The 18961-nt window shown below is 45.5% G+C and overlaps 2 protein-coding genes across 2 annotated transcripts in view; one reads left to right on the forward strand and one right to left on the reverse strand.

Moving 5' to 3' along the window:
- The window catches only part of KIF7 (kinesin family member 7), a gene marked incomplete at its 5' end in the record, with an annotated part of 8637 nt that extends 7941 nt beyond the window's left edge, over positions 1–696 (forward strand). Inside the window, 2 exon segments of the mRNA XM_010152217.1 lie at positions 12–161; positions 332–696. Of these exon segments, the coding sequence (XP_010150519.1) occupies positions 12–161; positions 332–696 (515 nt within the window).
- A 1489-nt stretch (positions 697–2185) lies between these two features.
- Positions 2186–18915, reverse strand: TICRR (TOPBP1-interacting checkpoint and replication regulator; the record flags this gene model as incomplete). Its single annotated transcript, XM_010152218.1, is given in 22 exon segments — positions 2186–2304; positions 2621–2734; positions 4053–6315; positions 6506–6663; positions 7405–7560; positions 8356–8417; positions 8976–9066; positions 9530–9670; positions 10356–10428; positions 10675–10771; positions 11351–11593; positions 11908–11987; positions 12217–12310; positions 12667–12761; positions 13518–13666; positions 14207–14419; positions 15142–15281; positions 15979–16111; positions 16622–16862; positions 17105–17346; positions 17878–18163; positions 18687–18915. Coding segments are annotated over 22 exon segments (5419 nt in total), but the record flags the coding sequence as incomplete, so codon positions are not given.
- Positions 18916–18961: the final 46 nt, after the last annotated feature.

An 18961-nucleotide genomic window follows, 5' to 3' on the forward strand; every position in this document is an offset into this window, starting at 1 on the left:
TTTCCTTGTAGAGCACATGGAGGAGGGGCTGGCCAGCAGCAAGCTGCAGTATGAGGCGAGGATTCAGGTGCTGGAAAAGGAGCTGAGCCGTTATTTGTGGGCAAACCAGGAGCTGAACCAGAGGCTGAGTAACATGAGCCTCCACCCTGGTCAGAGCAAAGGTGAGATGGGGCTTTACTGTTCCTGCCGGGTTTAAATCCCTTTCCCTGGCAGTAAGACCTTGGAGCAGAGTCATTGCTGGCCTCAAGCAAGTGCTCTGCAGGCACCAATTTTGATGAGAAAGGTAGAGATCCTGATACTGTCTCACTGGACCCCCAATCTCTCCCAACAGGGCCGGAGAGAAGCATCCAAGGGGCTGGGGACAGAGCTCCCCCTGTGCTCAGGACCTGCAAGGAGTCCAGCCTCGGGGAGCAGCCCGTGGCTACTGAAGAGAGCCATTGGGCCAGGGAGGAGAGCAGGGACCTGGTGCATGCCCCTTTGCCATCAACATGGAGGCGTTCCTCCCTGCCCAGCGACAGCCCCGGGGACCCTCGGCAGAGGGACACCGAGCACTTGGCGCGAGGGGGGCAGCCCCACCCACCACGGAGCCTCGCTCCTGCCCCAAAACCCCTCCGGGAGCTGCGCAGAGCCAGCCTGAACGCGACCTCAGCGCCTCACCACCCCACGATGATAGACGTAAGGAGAAACCCAGTCTAGACAGACCTGGCAGAGGACAGGGAGGAGCAGATACTGCAATGGGAGCTGAAGAGCCTTCCTGCCCCCCAGGCCAGCCTGGCAACAAGCCTGTACGTGGCAGAGGAAGAGTGACTTTTCATCATGGAAGGAAGCATACAGGGTGAGGGGCCACTAGCCGACATCCTCCGTGCGCTGCCACTGCGGGTGGTGCCGACTGGACACCTGTCCTCCCACCCTCAGCAGCTTACATGCTGGGAAGTGGGAAGATACCTCTAACCCTAAAAACTTGTTTACAGTTTGGAAACCTCTGCTGCAGGGCTCACTCAGCCCTAGCTGCCTCAGAGGGAAACACGCTGCAGTCCTTGGACATTGATTTTTTTTTTGTAGTAACAGTGTTTTATTACCTTTTTACTGTAACTTTTCTAATAAAGCAGAGTGCGTTTATGAAGCCATGCCAGAGGCTCCAGTGGTCACTCTGGGGATGTCAGAAAGGAGTTCTATTTAGACCTCAGTGCCTGGGAACTCGGTTGCTCTCACAGCGTTGCCTTAATGTTTGAGCACCTGCTTAGTAAGGCTTCCCCAACACACTGCCATGCACAAGCAGATCACTATCCAGAGAGAAAATCCAGCCCTTCCGAGATAAGGAACAACTTTGGCCTGTGGCAGGCTACATCTCCAGCACCAAATCACAGTTTCTGCTGCCTTCGTGGGGTTAGAATGCAAGCACGTTTGTCTCAGGTAACTTGTCACTACTTAATCAGTGACTTAGGTGGGTAGAGTAGCCTTTTAGCTGCCCTCCGGCTATCCCATCCAAGTTGCACCTCTCCAGGAAGTTTCTCCAGCCGGTCCTCTCCAGTTTGCAGAAAACACCACCAGAGCTGCTCCATCAGCACCTGCCAGCAGATACTCCAAATCATTTGTGATCTACAGAGGGAGAATCAGACTCCTCTCCTTCCCAGCTCTTTCCCCTCCTCTGTAGTCTTTTGGCACTTGTCAAGCGTTTGATAAATTCATTCAACCGGAGTTCAGCTGCTTGTCAGTTTCCCACTAACCTGCAGCAAACTGGATGCAACTAACCGAGGGACCCAGTTGGTACCAGTACAAGATAGGCAGCGGCTTGTTTTGTACCTGTTCACCTCCAGCAGCCTCCACCCCTCATGTGAGCTCTAGCCAGATTTTTGGTTAACTGACACGATAAAAATTCATCTGTTTATTTTACAAGAAAGTTGTAGAAAAGGGACATTCTCCCTCTTCACCCGGCAGAACTGAGCCGTCGAGCACTGGAGAAGTGCAAGAAAACCCAAGCTAGGCTCTGAATGGATGGAGAGATGCTATTTGGGGGTTAAAAAACCCCAAAATATTTTGAATGGTCCTTATTTCCACTGTCATATGGTTGCATCCAGTCTCCTACCAACACGAGACAGTGCCATCCAAGTTCAGGTCCTTGGTAAAAAGGAGGTTGTATGGCTGGGATAACAGAACATTTCCCATACTGTTCTGGCTCCAGACTTCAGCTGAGCAGCTTTTTCCGTGAGTAAGTCCTGCTAAGAGGACGCTTCCTGGAAGCCATGATGTGGAATGGAGACAGCTCCTGGCTGGCAGTACTTTGGAAGGCATCAGATTCCTCTTCTACAAAAGAGAACGAGTATGTTAAAGCCATAGTTTGCCAGAGTTCCCTGGTGACCCCAAGAAGCAAAATACAATCTGGAAACAAGAACAGCAAGCTGCACTTCCTACTAGGCTATCCTTTCTCTTCATTGCTACCTCCCCTTCCCTCCCAACTCCCCAGTTCATGCCACGCTCCTTGGAAGCGTGAGATGGGGACGCCGAACACAGAAGTGGCAGGCACAGGCTTTCCGCACAAAGACCAATCCCTAGCACAGTATGCTTGCGCTCTCGGCTAGTTGCGGGCAAGCGGAGAGCAGTCTGCTCAAGCCCAGCCTACCTTGAACACGCATTCTTCGGGAGGGCGGCGTCTGTCCCTGGCACAGTAGCGGAGACCGGGTCAGCGCTAGGAGGCTGCTAGCGGAGAGCGCACTCTTCACTGGCGGGGTTGAACCTGGAGAAGCACAGCGAGATGCTGGAGCAAACCGACAACTCTAGTGCTTTCCAGTGACACGCAGCCCTTCCTCCACCTCGAAACTGCCATCGGTACAAGCAGTGTTTATCTGAAACAAGCTCTAGGCTGGTTCTGGCATCAAGGAAGGGCAGCGTCAGTCGAATTAGCACATTTAATTTACTGAGGTGGCTTAGTAGGGAAGCGCTTCACTTGTATTAAACATAGTTACTCTTCCGTTAACTCGCGTGCCCTGGGAGAAAACGGTCACCATCATGATGGTCTGTCAACACAGAAACCAGGCCTGTAGGTACAGAAGGTCTCTTACAGGACTGGCTTAAGGCTAAATAATGCTGTTATTTTTGTATATAACTAGCAGCATTAATATATTTACACATCCTAAATATGGACTCATGTTGCTTCCACGTTTCCCCATTTTTCTCAGCAATACCTGTTGAGTAAGACACCTCTGTATACAAACCTTTCCTTGCAAGAGGAAGCAGACACTGAAGCTTTAACACTCCAGGGCATGCAATGACTATGGAACACCTGCCATAGTCCCCTGTAGCATGGAATTTCCAGAACACCACTGGATTAAGTGTTTGAGATTCAACCAGGCCTTGCTTAGAGAGCTGGAACAGCCTGTGTCACCAAGTTCAGCTCAATCACCTGCACCCCACGCAAAAGCAAAGAGGTAGTTAAGTTTAAACTACCTACCGCTGTAACATTGCTGCTGGCCAGGCAATCGTTTCTGACACCCACCTTCAACGAGCCCACCACAAGCACCAATAGATACCAGTGTCCACAGGACTAACCCCCCCCGACCAGGCTCCGGTCTGTGCTGCAGCAGCCAGGCTTTAAAGAGCTAACGTCAGTGCTGGCTGCTGGGCAGAAGCAGTGGCATCGACAGGAACCCAAGTGAATTGCCTGCTCTAATTTCAACGCACACTGCAATAGGAGAGGTATTGCTTCCCTCCAGGCACAGCTTGCATTCAACTCCGTGGTTACCTTACACCACCTTTATTCACTCCTGAGTTTGCACGGTTTACAAGCTCTCAAACTTTCCTTTTAAATTCCTCCAGACTCCTACACTTTGCTGTTTCTCTGATCTCCCTCCCATCATTAATACTCCCTTGATGAACACATCTAATCTGCCTCTCCACATAAGTAACTTCCATGTCATTTTCAACCCACTGCCCCCCTTCACCTCATCCTCCCTCAGACAGTCAAACAGAAACCAGTTGTCTTCTTGGTTTTGTGTACCTTACATTTTTAACCATCTCCCAGTATCACTGGAATGTCACTCCTGACACTTCATTACCTGACAAAAGAAAGACATCATCATCATCCCCTACAGAACCGTGCTGCTCAGAAGTTACGAGCACACTTGCTCCTGGTTTCTGGGGAAGTAAAGAGTCTGTCCTTGATTTGCTTCTGTTGCCCTCATCTGTGGAAAAGCCGGCGAGATCCAAGGTGCTCCCATCACTGCAAGACCTCTTTGCATCACAATTCTCCTCCTTTTCTGGCGATAGACACGTAAAGACCCGCTTCCGAGATTTCAAGCCAAAAGTTCCCATTGCAGAGTCCTCATCAGCCCTGGGCTCAGAGTCACTAGGAGATGCCTGATCCTGGAGCCTGTAAATCCCTTCCAGTTCGAACTCCCCAAGAGTACTTGTTACTTTACTGCTGCCACGCTCCCAGATCTTCATCTCTCCTTCTCTGCCTGTTGACATTCTCTTCTGGTCATCGGCATTCTTCTCACTCGGACCACCACTGGCGTTAGCAGTGCTGCCTGCAGCTCTCTTTCTCCGAGGCCAGTCATTGATAGCATCGGGGGTAGTCTTCCCCTTCTGCTTTGGGGAGGGCGTCCAGGGAACTCCTGCTTCTACGGGGGATGGAGAGGTGGCGTTAGAGGCGCAGCTCGTTGGGGTGTATGACTGGCATATGTAGGTCTGTCCTCTGCCTTTCCCAGGGGTACTGTGGAAAGAGCGAAAGCAGGACGGTGAAACACAGGCAGCTGCTGGTTTTCCCGGGTGCTTGTTACACCAGGTCATAGCAACATCACCAAATGGGCTTTCTCCTCCCTTGGGTTGGTTGGTACTTGCTTCAGGCTGAACTTCCAGTGAAGAGCAAGAGGCAATTTTCTTAATGCGAAGCTTGGGCAGGCCTGAAGCTTGCATTTCAATTTCGACTTCGTAAGTTGGTGGGTTACCAGCAGGCAGTTTGCAGCGACTTTTAGTAGACAACTTGGCTAGAAGTTGCGGATTTCCCATCCGTGCCGCAGCCTCCCGCTGCCTCCTGTCTGCAGTGCAGCGTAAGGAATAGGCAGGAGCAGACTTTGGGGTAGGAGGTGAAGTATTCAGGGCAAATCTGTAGTGTCTCTTTGGACTCTGAGCCTTCAGCTCTGCATATTCTTCACTCAGCAGGGTTCTTGGAACCAAGTCATCACTAACTGTTTGAGAACCACTAAGGAAGGACTCACAAGTGTTTGTGCTGGAGTTCCCTTCCTTAACTAATTGCTCACACTCTCCCTCAGCATTCTGTGCATGTACCTGCCCTCCAGCAGAACGCTATTCCAAATTTTCCAAGTCCTCTCTGGAAGAAGACTTTTGAGATGCTACATCCATCGCTTTATTTTTCTCTGATACAGGGGTATTTTCAGCAATTTGGAACTGACAATGCTGGAGGCTTTCTACAGAAGAACTGCCACCGCTATCGTGATGATCGTCCTTATTTTTAGGTGTTGCACATGCAAGCATGAGGTTCTCTCCTCCCAAATTTGGTTCACACGTGGCCTGCTTGGATGTGTGAAGCAGGGACCTCGGTGAAATGACAGCAATACCTTGAGGTTTTTGAGAAGATGGTTCTGATGCACTAAGTTCGCAGTCAGACTCCCTGGTCTGTGCATGGGAAGGAGAGCGGATCGCCACAGCATTTGTGGAACTTTCACAGAGAGGAGAACTCCTCACAGCAAGCTCCAGCATTTCTGCATTCAGCGGGCTGGCGTGTAATCGTGAACCTGGATCTTCAGGTTTCCTGGGAATACTTTCAGTTGCTTGCAATACTGGATCTGAGTGCATGTGAGCTTCCTTTGGGAGGATTTGGTGCTGAGCACCACCTGGAGATGCTAATTTTGAGAGGTATCTCAAGGAACGCCTTGGAGTTTGCACTTCTGCAAAACATCTTTCCTGGACAGCAGAGGGGGAAGAAGGAGCTGGGTTTGAATCTGTCAGGGGTAATGAAGGGTTTGCAAGGCTCCTTGCCCCATTATGTTCTGGTATTTGTAAGCCAGCCTCTTTGCAAGGAGGAAGTCCTTCTGCTGGAGAACAGTCCTTAGAAGTCACTTGCAGTAAGCGAACCCTCTTACTTTCAGTTAGCGCAGATGGTGACTTGACCCTTTCTACAGGATGAGAGAAGTACTTTCCCAGACACTTCACTGCAGTCTGCTTAGCAGCTGGACTTCTGCCAGGAGTCTTCTCAAGCTTCTGTGGTGTCCTGTGGAGAATGCGAGGTGACCTCCTTGGTAGGTTACTGGCAGAATTCAGTGGCTGCTGGGCAAATTTACGAGGTGTCTTTCTAGGAGTCTGCAAGAAAAACCAAAAATCGTGCTTGTTCTATTCCAGCATTATCTACCCCTCTTGATATTTACTTCAAGATTTAAAACACAAAACATTTGATTAGACTTTACAGAAACACTAAATTTAAAGATATGTTGGTCTCACTAAACATGAATGGAAGAAGGGGATGGGAAGAAAGAGAGGTAAGTCTTTCTACCTGACAGGCAGTCAGCTCCTCTAAATGTAAGGAATCTTTTCTTCTTCTCCTCCTTCCAGGTGAAGACTTCACTGCAGGACTACATGTGTCAGTGACTGCACCAAAGAACAACCTCTTGGGAGTCTGGACAGCGGGGGTCTCTGAACGCCGCTTAACGCCTATAAAGTGGAACAGTACAATTCAACTGACACCAAGTCACCTGCCATGAACAATTGTCCGTACATCGGAAGTGACCCAGACAAGTACTGTATAAAGCCTGAAGCCCTGGCATGTTCTTTTCTAGCCAAATGTTAAAGCTTCGCCAGAATTACTGTTATTTCCGAATATGAAATTAATATCCACCTGTAGAAAGAGTGCTCTAGCAGAAAAAAAAAAAGATACAAAACAGCTCAACCTCTTACTCTGTTTATAGCTTGTAGCTCAAGAAAGTTCTGGTTCATGACTAAGGGTTTAGTAAGTACAGTATGAAGAACTAAACGTCACCACTTAGAGCTGATAATCCTACTGAGAAAGCCAGCAGAGACAACCCTATCCGTCACCGCTTTATGCTGCCACAGAGTAGACTGAAACTAAGCTTTAGGATTTCTGTCCCATATTTTACAGGGATTTCACTGCATTTAAGGAACACAGACTGACAGTTGTATTGTTAGATGGGCCTGACTGGTTTCTTGAGTTGGCAGTGTATTATGCAGCATAGCAAGAGCTGCCTTACCATCCTCCAAATTCAGATTCTCAATTCAAAAATAATTACTGGGGTTGAACTTCTGTCTGCAAAAGATATTACACGATAGCTCTTAGCTTCTTACAGTCTCTTGCAGAGCCAAATCAAATCAAACTTGAGCTAGCCATGCCAGCTTTTCAGATCAGCAGCATCAGCCTGCTCAAATCCCATTCAGTACCTTCTACATCCTGCAGCGTACAGCTTCCCTCTTCTTGTCCCCGATGGACTCGCTGCAAATTTTGTGAGCTGGGCTGTGTAGCAGAATGGAAAACACCAGAGCAGGTCCTATTCAGAGACAGCTGTTTGATGCGTGGGCTTCTTCTCAAACCGGCTTCTAAAAAGGTAAGGATATTCCACATGGAGCTTTTGTTCTCCCTCAACAATGAGGACCATCTTGAGGGACAGTTCAGAACTGAACACCCTTTAGAAGAAATTTACATCCAGCTAACTCTCTCATGTAGGGAGGCAAGCATGTGAAGAAGAAAGCTTCAACTTTCTTGGGGATTTGGAATATTCATGCATACAAACCTCATCCCAAGTCATCATGCCCCCTCCTCTAAGTTATTACTCCCATCCCTCTCTAGCCACTACACCACAAGAAATGCTAGAAAAGCCACATTCAATTCAAGCTACATCCAGGTCACATGACTAAAATTCTGTCTTTTTACTAGTGATTTCTTCCTCCTGCTTGCCCAACCATGCTGTTATCTTCTTTCCTGGGGATAAGAAACAGCAGTAGCCAACATAACACTGAGACACTCCAGAGCCAGGTGCCTACCTGTTACAGCAGAAATCAGGGCACTGTCAGGGTCACAACACAACACGCTGAAGTTACATTAAAAAACCCTGCATGTGCTGGTTTGACAGGTGTCAGAGGGTAAACAAGATCCTGAGCTGCTACGTTTTTCATTTTAAAAAGAGTTACTATCTACCTTTCTTTCTTAACTTCAACTACACAGGGTTGTCAAAGCAGTGAGCAGCAAATAATTCTCTCAGAGGAGGCTGTGCTCCAACAGAACAGTACAACCCTTTTGTACTGACTATTCACAAATTACATAACCTGAAGCATGCTCATCTGATGAGCTACCACACAGCAAAGGCACCTCTAATCAAAAAAATCAGCGCTTACTATTTATGGCCTTCTCTGGAGATTCTTCTACAACATCGGTGTCACAACCTGGATCAGAAGACCTTGAGAAACAGCAGACATTTTTGACTTGGCATACTGTTCACATTTACAGAAACAGAATCACAGAATGGTTTGGGTTGGAAGGGACCTTAAAGATCATCTAGTTCCAACCACACAGGCTGACAAAGCAGTACTCTATTCTACAACAACGTATTGCTTTGTGGGCAATTAGTGAGCAATTAGTAAACACTTTGCCTCCTATCAACGTTTGATTGTGTATGTGTAACTGTCCAACTGTATAGTTAACAGTTCTACATGGAAGTAAATGCTACATTTCAGCCTGGAGTCCACAAAATACATCCCAGGCCTCTCCTTCAGAAGCCCTCAAAACAGCAACCAAACCTAAACAGAAGTTGTCTGCAGGAATTAAAGCATCCCGACTTACACAATGAAGCAAGCAGTATTTCTCCCCAGTCAGGCAATGGAACTTGCCTCCACTGGTTTCCTTACTGCCTTTGGTGAGGATGACCCTTTGGCAACAAAGAGGACACCTGGTTCTTGTGCCTGCAGCCATCAGACATCCAGCCCTTACTGAAGAAACTCAGAAAGAGCTTACTCACCGGCCTTTGATCTGCTTATGTAGCAGCCTCCTGGAAACCTGCTTATGGAGCGGCGTTTCTGCAACTCTCTTGGTCAACAGCTTGCGACGATCTGCGAATCAAGCAAGAGCTATAACATCACACACTTACAAAGCAGTTAGGACAAAGATAGAGTTTTGTATAGGCTTCAGTTTAAGAATGACAGCCCATACAGAATCATTGCGCATCAGCCTCCCAGCCCTCAAGCTATCATCATTTCAGAGTCCAGTGTCTACACCTCCTTCCCACTCCCTCAATATTAAGTCCTGACTGTGTCAGACAGACTACTGAGATAACTTCAGTTCTTCACAGACCCTTTTTTAACCATGCATTTTTAACATTAGTTTTCTTTATGAGATGTAGAGTTCAGTAAAAAGTAGGCTGCCATTTCAATACCATCCTATTCACCCTCCCAACACCACAGCAATGATCTAAATATTTTCTCCTTCGTTACAAACTTACCATAATTAATTATTTCACAGACACAAAAATAGGAATTTTAGTAAAAGCTCTTCCCCAGTCACATCCTATCCTACCTCTGGCGCCTTCATCGGTGCATTCGTATCTCAAGCCTTCCACAGCAGATACTGACTGGCTTCTAGGCATCTTCTTCACAGACCTTTTCGATGGTGAAAGTATCTCTTCATTGAAGAGGTTCCTCCTTACCTTTGTAACCTCTGGGAGGCAAGACAAAGCAAGAAGTGATCAGATTAAAAGGGGAAAAAATACAAGTCACAGGAAGATAAATTCTGTCAGGTGACTAGTGATGGCAGCATCACATACCAGTCCAGAAATACAACTTTTTAGAGGCCACAAAGAATTAGAAAGTTTTTCTGCTACTGGAACATGTCCTCCGCTAAATCCACCCTGGATTTCTCTTACCAATTTGCATCATTCCAGCAATAAGCTGCAAGCAAATACCATAGCAGAAAAAGCAGCCAGTGGGTGTTCCAGATGGAGCAACATTAAGTGAGCTACAAAACTTCAACTGAAGCACGTTGGTTCACAGAACACACGTGGGATTTTAATTTGATCAGTTATTCTGCGCAGAGATACTCTGTTTCCAGATACAGGAGTTCACTCTTGCCCCCATTTTCTTTTCAGGGCACAGAAGATGAAAATAATTGCAAGATTCAAGGAAGAACGGAAAGGTTTTCTTTTCACGATACAGGATTTAGGTTTTCTGCATGCGAGCACACGCAGAATGCAGTATTTTCCTCCTTGACCCTCAAAGTTTTTGCAGAATTCAGTAATACTTCCTTCAGATTTCCAGTATGCTTCAGCATAACTCCATCATGGCAGACTAAAATTTACAGGGAGAACATGTGCACATTTCCATGGAAAAGCTAGGAGTTCATGTACCTTGCACTGCTTCTTTCTGCAATAAAGGCATCTGCTGGGACTTCTCAGTAGCGAGGTAAGAACGCGAGTTCTCCTGAAACAAAACAAAGTTAGCCTCAGCGGCAGCTTAGTGTCACATTTAACTACCGTGAATACTAACTGTAAGCTCTGAACCACGCTTTATTTCCATTTCAGTTTCTCCTTCAAAGCCTGTACAGCCAATACAGGGCACAGTTCCCTAGGGAATACAGAGCAAGACTTCTTGCACTCGAGTGTCCCTTCACAACGTTGCCGCACCCCTTCAGAAGCCACCCACACCATCCTTTTGGAAGGGTTTTACCTTTCTGATGGGATTCTTGGCTATCTTGGGAATCTCAATTTGACGCAAGTTCTGTGGTGCTTCTGTCATGCTCCTGTGCCTGGCCAATACATTATTCCTTTAGAAAGTACACAAAGATTAGGTTAAAATAAGGTCAGAAGCATAGTTACCAACCTAATGACAATCAAACTTAGGTTTAACTCTAGAAGGATTTAACCTAAACTCAGACTGAAAATTGTGTTGGTACCTTACTAACATTACAACACTTAAAGATGATCTGCAATGTAAATAGTTACACTTCACTTTAAGGTTAAACGTCATTTTGCAGTTTACGAAAGCGTACACAGGATCCTCAACACAAAGGTCTGCAGTAAATCAGTTTTCACAACAAGAGGTCACCTATGGACAGAACATTCTCCTCCTCTCATGGAAGATGCTCATGAACACCACTTGTGCATAAGATACACATACAGAATCAAGATCACACTTTCATATAGGCAACAATGGCAAGTTAAAATTAAAAATGGGAGCCCTTAGTATTTCTCTCTGGCTGCAGAGCTCTTTGCATGTGTCAGCTCACCCCAGCTAGGTATCCAGCAACAAAACCAAAGATGACTGAGCTGTAGTTTAGAAAACTCCTCAGCCACAGCTCAGGCCGCAACAAGTTGCCTCTTATCCAATAATTTGGAATTATTACCTTCTCTTTTTGGCAGATCTGGTGCGCAGCTCCTCCAGCTGATCGCTCTCTGTGCGTGGGCAAAGAGTGCTGGGAGTTAAGGCAGATGATAAAGAGGATGGAAGGCCTGGAGACTTGCTATCCAGAGTCACAGAGTCATCACTAAAGAAATCAGAAGGCAGAACAGATGCCAGCTTCGGGGGTATCTGTGTACCGAGACCGTAGTAAATATCTCCAAGGGTCTTCGGTATAGAATTCATATACCTAGATCAGAAAGAACACGTATCAACTACAATCCCCCACAGAACTGTCACTGTTTCAATCCCAAGGTTTGACCTAAATCTTTGTTCTTATGTGTCAATTAAAGAACAACAGAAAAATCAACTCTTTATCATTAGTTTACTTGCTTACCACCTACTTTTTCTTTAACTGAGATATATGCATAACAAACAATGCATCTTAAATTCTGAAAGTTACAAAATTCAGTAAATCAAAGCTGTAGATTGCTGTTTACTCAGAGAAGATATCCAAACCAGAACCAGTCGCCAGTAACGCTTACGTCATCCTAAAAAACTTACAATTCTAGTATTTCCTCTAGAAACTTTGTAAGATACCCTGGGTCTTCAGTCAGGCATAAAACGCGCAGCATATCTGTCATCTGGAAGACAGAGTCAGGTGGGAAAACAGACTGAGACAGTTGCAACACCAGTTTTGTGGGGTTTGGAGGGGTTTTTTTGGGTAGTGTTTTGTTTGTGGTTTTTTGATTTTTTTTTTTTTTTAAAGCAAGGAATATAGTGTTACAGTAAAATCAAGGGGAAAACTACAGATTCCAGGTCTGCATTTCTAGTGCCAGCCAGAAACACAATCTGGTCTATAAGTTTACTTGCCTCTTCTAACAGCTGCTCCATTTCATCAGCATTGCTTTGCAGCAAAGGGCACTGAAGGCATAACTCCAGGCGCAAAAATACCTGGAGTCGGCACCTAAGAAAACAAGCAATTGTTCACTGCCTTTTTTCTGATGGAAACAGTATATTTACTGCAAAAGATATGTTCAAAAAAAGCAACGGGAAGGGAAGTGGCTTCTTTAGACAGCGTCATTTGGTCAGCATTGCATTTTGGTGGCAGTGGAGATGCCTTATTTTAGATATAGGCTGCAATGCTTATCACACAGCAACGTGTATTTGCATTTAATGAAATATTTTTACTGTGACCAGAGATTCTCCTTGCAATATTTACCCAACATGAACACTTTTCCCCCATGTACAGAAGAGCCACCATTCAAAAAGGTTAACCCACTCCACAGTATCACAGAAGTGACAGTAAACAGTGCCTCATACTCTCTGACTTTGGTCTCCTTCTGTAAGCCATGCTGTTGTCGGAGCATTTTGCTGTTCTTCAGGAGATGGTTTCGGACTCTCTCCACACAGGCCACCTGCAGAGACACAATTACAGCAAAAACTTGCAAGTCTGTTCCCTGCCTGCAGGACAGATTTCTTCCACCTCTCCTCTCTTGACCCATTCTTTTGGGAATAGCTCAACATTTTTCTTCTCCTTGAAGGAAAAATAATTCTTTGTTTCAGTAGCAAAGTCATGATGACACAAGACAAACTTACAGCCTGAAACCTGAGAAGGTCACTTGCTTGCAGCTTCAGGCCTTCTTCATTAACTATGGATTTGTCTTTCACAGTACTTTTTTTTGATTTTTTCAAGTTTACCAATTCTGGTTTCAGTGAGTTACTTGAAGTCTATAAATAGCGTTAAAGACTTTAAGAAATGGCATGAACTATTTCTCTTCCCTGGAGAGGTAGTAGGCCTAGGTTTGCCATATAAAGCAAAACCAGAAGATGCACCTTTTTAAAATATGGTTTGCTGGAATGTATTTTTTAAAATACTGTCTTTGAGTAAGTGACATTAGAGTTCAGAACGAGGTCAGTGTGAGGTCAGATGAAGACATCTATTACAAGCTTTAGCAAAGGTGTAAACTGATAACTGGATTTTCCTGCATTCTTTACAACTACCTACAGTTTTTCACTACTGAGTTGGCACAGATCGTAGTGGTTTGCGGTTGTGGTTTTGACTACGTGCACAAAACCTTCATGCAAGACGAAGGAAAGGTAGCCTGAAACAGTAAAAACTTCAATTTCCAGATCAGTAACAATAACAACCCTGTCCACATGCTCTTACCTACCTCTTCCTCTTTGGCATCTTGTAGCTTCAAGAACCTTTTAATGGCTGTGACCATATTCTGGGCACACACGGATGAAAGAACACCCTCAGCAACCGCCTTCTGGTAGCTTGCAATTAAATGGGACTGGAGTTCCTCCTCGTTTTTGAAGTCTGCACAGGAAATAAATAAATGCCTGTTCACCACACCTTACTGATAAAACACTCCTTCCAGCTGAAGAGGGGAACAGAGGAGCTTATCAGAAGATATTTTCTCCAGCAAAGACGTATCCAGGCCACAGAACACTAACAGAAGCAGTCCCAGGTCCAGACCCATGACAAATGATAAGCTTAGTTCCGTAGATCACCAAGCTTTCAGGGTACTGCAGCAGTCAAGAAATTCTCTTTAATTCTGCATAATTAGTAAATGAGGTGCTTCCCACTACTTCTTTCAGTTAAGGAAAAACCATAGTTCCAATGGAGACAAGGCAGGAAACTAACCCCAGGAGTCGTTGTAACACTACGTTGTAAACATTTACAAAAACTAACTGGAAGAAGGGTGGAAAAAAAGATACCAGCTGCTCTGTGCCAAGCTGAACACACAGAAATCCAAGCATTGACCCTAGCACCCAACACTCCCTTATTATCCTTCCCTCTCCCTTCCACAGAAATCACATGTGACCTCCAACAAATATCAGGACTGACAACACACACCTATTGATATTTTAAGTGCCTTTTCCTTTTCTTCCACCTTTTCATCCAATCTTTTTGCCGAAAGCTTCTGTGGAACCTTCTCGTTCACAGTTGGTGGCGCAGCATCAGGTTGAAACTTCTGAGCTTTTACATTCAGTCTTGCTACGTTGAGCATCTGCAGGGATCTGGACATGGTCTTCATCTTCTGCCTGACTGGAGTTCGGGGAACCCCACCTGCAAGACCACAAGAAGGGAGTTCAGCCGTCAGACACATTGAGCAGGAGCTCCACCCAAGGCAGCACGTAATACTAAATTCTGTGTTACTGCTGAGCAAGATTAGTAACCTTCTAGTGGAAAACATGGCCAAAAGTGTCTGTATTTCTCCATGAAGTACATGTACAGACAGCATAGCAGGAGGCTGCTTCTCTAAGCAAAAAGCAGGCGCAAAATGTTGCTCTCCGTAAGAACTACTGTCTGCATAACCAGAAGTTACATATATAGGAAGTAATCTTATGTCATAGAAATAGCTGACAGAGCAAAAAACTTAGGGATACATCAGGTCAGGGTATACACAACTGTGTCTGGTGTATGGAAACACAATGACGAAACTCTAAGAGAGCATTTGATTTCTCCAAGTTAGAACAAAGTTGAGAGGTATTTACTAGTAGCTGCAGTGGTCCTATTTCAACAACTGGTGAAACTGCAGAGCTCTACATGCTGCTTTTTAACACTTCTGTCAGTCACTGCAAAGCCTTGAGTCACTTGAGTTGTACTAAAGGAACATCGCAGTATTAGTATGCAAATGATGCCACCTCTAAGTGAAAAAAAAAAAAACCTGAAGGGTGCCACTATTCAGGAGAGTGGAGATCTCTAGGGTTCATGCATTAAAAAGGCCAGCTGAGAAGTCTATCATCTTTACTTGGCAACATGCACATATAATCCCATGGTATACATACGTCTTTTTTTATTTCCTGGTCCAGCTGCAGCAGACATTTCACTGCATTTTCTCTGGTACAGCTCAGATAGACTTTCTGAGAGTTCCCCTTCAGCTTGGTCTGCATCACCCTTCCCATTAGCACAAGGAACCTGCAGCAGCCTATATAAGAGCACCATTCAATACAGTTAGCAAAAGAGATGGAATTAAGAAGCATATCCTTTGTTCCCAGTGGACAGGAACCAGGTTTTTCCTAGGTGCCAGTCCACAGCAGTATAGTGCAAGTACTCCTCCAAAGCCTGCTCCCCAAAATCTTACTTAAGATATAAAAAACCCAAGCCAGCCTCTTAAAAGGGTCACATCAAGTTGGAAACAAGCATAAGGAGTTACGTGACGTACAATGGCTACGCCACCGACCCATGCCAAAACCACATGAGCAGCTTTGTGCTAAGCTATCCTGCGGTTTTTTGTGTTTCACTCAGCAAGATCTTTGAAAAAAGCAGGCTTATTCACTTTTGCTAAATACCAACTGTGGTAACACAAGCACTATTACAGTATCTTGCAGTGGATCTTATCATACCCTAAGATATGATGGTAAGAAGAGATGAAGCCTGATATTTCCCCAACAAGCTTAAGTCATTTTATGTCACTCCTGAAAATGTCAAGATCTTAATCCACGCTAACTGCTACCCAAACATCCTGTTCCCAGTTTCTTTTGTTCATACACCAATACATATCAAAGCAAAAGCACACAGTAAACTGAGGACTGAGTTCTAATGCTAGAACTCTGAGCAACACTACAGCCACATGCCCTTACCAGGAAGCAGAAATCCTGGATGATTATTATTCAGAAAGATACCTGAATGACTCCATCAGATCTGAGCTTGCTCCACACATGTTCGATGAAGGATACCATGCTTCAAGCACTGAAGGATGCCAGGCCCCTGTATGGGACAGTTCCTGATGGACCCACTCCGGTATAGGAGTTTCTTCTCCTGTGAGCAGACACACACAAAAAAATAGTTAGAAAAAAGCTAAATGAAGTGGCAGAAGATCCCAGCCTTCACAGAAGCTCTAAAGCAAAGGGTCCCTAACCTCTGCTCCTGAAGGAGCAATTTAATAGCCAATATATAAGGCAAGGAGACTCATAAGATTAACTATAATACAAGACAGTTGAGCTCAAAGCAGCCTCCTTGCAGCCACACCTGAAGGCTTTACTGGCCAGGGATGGCTCTCATTCTAAAACTTTGTCCCCAGGCACAAGTAGCTGTGCTTTATCTACATGCTAATGGAAACTAAGGGTCTGTCAATAAAATAGAAAGGCATGCAGTGCAGATTTCTGCATCATGAGGCCTGAGCCACGGAGATTAAGACAAAGTTAACAAGTCACAAAAATGAGAGACTCCTTACTGAGGAAATGATTAGCTTTAGATTTTTCCACTCCAAATCAGATCTAGGAGATGATCAAAAGATGGGTAAGTTTTACATTTCCCAACACCTACCCATACTAGCCAGAGAATCTTCCGCTGATGTGTTCATTTTACTCAACACACCATTCACAACATCTCGGAAAAGAGCCTGGTCTTGGGACGAGTTGTCCACTACAGCTCCTTCAAGGTGGCATTGCTGAACTTCAGCAGTCTCCTCAGTACCGAGGATAGTCAGAACCGCAGTGCTCTCAGAAAGTGGTGATAAAACAGCAGTGCAGAGGCACCAAGATTTAGACAGAGACACCTCAGCAACCTACATTAAAAAAAAAAATTGTTTACGTTACCTAGAAATAGAGACCTCAGGAGTACATGTACTTGACAAACAGGTTACAGACTTGCACGCTTTCCTAAAGAATGCTCATTTGGAGCTACATTCAGAACAACGTGCAGTACAACTAATGCCGCTACGATTGTCTCCACAACATGACACACTATCACATCTTTTCTCACAGCTTGTTTCAGAATAGACAGTTTAAGACAAAGAGAAAGATTTACCATGTGCAGTTCTTCAGTCACTAGACTCCCTAACAGCTGATGAAACAGTGACCTGTTATGTTCTGCCTGCTCAGCCTGTGAGCTCCGCAATATCCAGCTCTCTGTGAGAAAGTGGCCAGCCTGCATCATGCTCCAACCCGTCAAGCTACCTTTCAGGAAGATGCTGACTGGACAATGCAGTTGTCTTTGGCTCATGGCTAGGGGTTCCAGCGTCACAGCACAGCTTTCCTGCTTCTTTCCTCCTGTGTGAGGATAAGATAAAGCAAAAGTCCTGAGGCAAGTGAAATGGGTTTTACATCTAGATGAAGAGACAACTTCAACGTAAAAAAAAAAAAAAAAGTTCTGCAATTAAATTGGGAATAGCTCTACAGTCAGTGTACTGCAGAACTGACCTCCTCCCCAAGCCCTCAAGGAGCCGATTGCACAAAGGGACTGCTAAATAAAGAGCCAAGGGACACCGCATGTTGCTTTAAAGCTAATCCGTTTTCTTTTGAAAAGGGTGTACACCTACGTAAGGTGCAACCACTAAAGAGCTCTTCGCACATCCAAACTTCTGGAAGCACGGAAAACTGAAGAGATTATGTCAGAAATACAAGCTAATAGCTCTCATATCAGAGAACTAAAGCACATGCAGGACTTGAGTATTTTTAAAACTTAGGCTCTTAAATATCCGAAGTTACTTCTACCACATGCTGTGCACAAGGGAAACTCATTGAGGACCCTGCATGAGAGATCACAGCTATTACTATGTACACCTATTTCTTTTTCATTACCAGGCATGCTGAGAAACAACGTTCCTTCTTGCCGGGGGAATACTGCTTGAAATACAGAGGGCTTCGAGAACAAGCAGTTCAAAGTCGCGTCCAACGGCAGAAGCATGGTCCAAGGCACAGTCTGTGGAATTGGGGAACTCGAACCTCCAAGAAAGCCACAAGCAAGATCTGCCCTTTGGTGACTCAAACACTGCACTAAGGTTTCAGATGGCAAAATGGTGCCTCCCATCTGACGGATCAGTTCAAACATTGTCCAGTATCCAACATGATCTGGGGATTCAGTCACCTGAAACAAAGAAACAGAGAGAAGTTAATGTTGGCAGTGAGATAACTTCCAACCAAAGAAACCAAGATCGCATGCTTCTAGAAGAACTGGCATAAGAAATGCGTACAGAGCATCTTAACACAGTGCTTTCCAAGTGTTTATGAAGTTCATTATCAGGAGCCCAATAAAGAAAGCACTATTCCCACTGAAAGAGGGAGCCAATATTTCCAAGCATGTACCTAGACACCTGAATTGTCAGACTGCTTATTTACAATTCTGAGTAACTGTAACTCCTACTTAACTCAAAGCACAAGACAACCCATCAATAAACACTGTACAGTTACTCAATTGCTAAAATAGATCCATGGGGAGAACTACCATTCCAGTTTTCAGTCTCCTAAAATGGCAGTAACTGAACAGCTTCCGCTCCCACTCAAAGACTACAGCATAAAACTGCTCTCCCTACTTATAAGGGAGAGTAGCATAGAATACGACCCACTAGTACTCACAGCTAGAAGCTGTGCGGTACATATAATCTCATTACCTGAGAACACTCCGCAGTGTCCACCCAGAACAGCGTGATTTTCTGGCCCACAATCAATTCCTGCACACTCTTGGGCAAGAGTTTCTCGGCCAGCTCCTGAACCGTGGGCAGCTGACGAGAGGAGGAAGGCTCGTCGCTCCCCGAGAGGAATTGCCGCAGCTCCCTCCGCGAGTGGGGGCAAGGGGAGAAAAGGAAGACGGCGTTCACAAAGCCCTCGGGGGGCGCCTGGCTCTCCGGGGGCTCGCAGGCGGGCAGCCCCGTCCGCCGGCTCCTGC

This window comes from Eurypyga helias, unplaced genomic scaffold, assembly GCF_000690775.1.
Source record: "Eurypyga helias isolate BGI_N326 unplaced genomic scaffold, ASM69077v1 scaffold10625, whole genome shotgun sequence".
Taxonomy (NCBI): Eukaryota; Metazoa; Chordata; class Aves; order Eurypygiformes; family Eurypygidae; genus Eurypyga; species Eurypyga helias.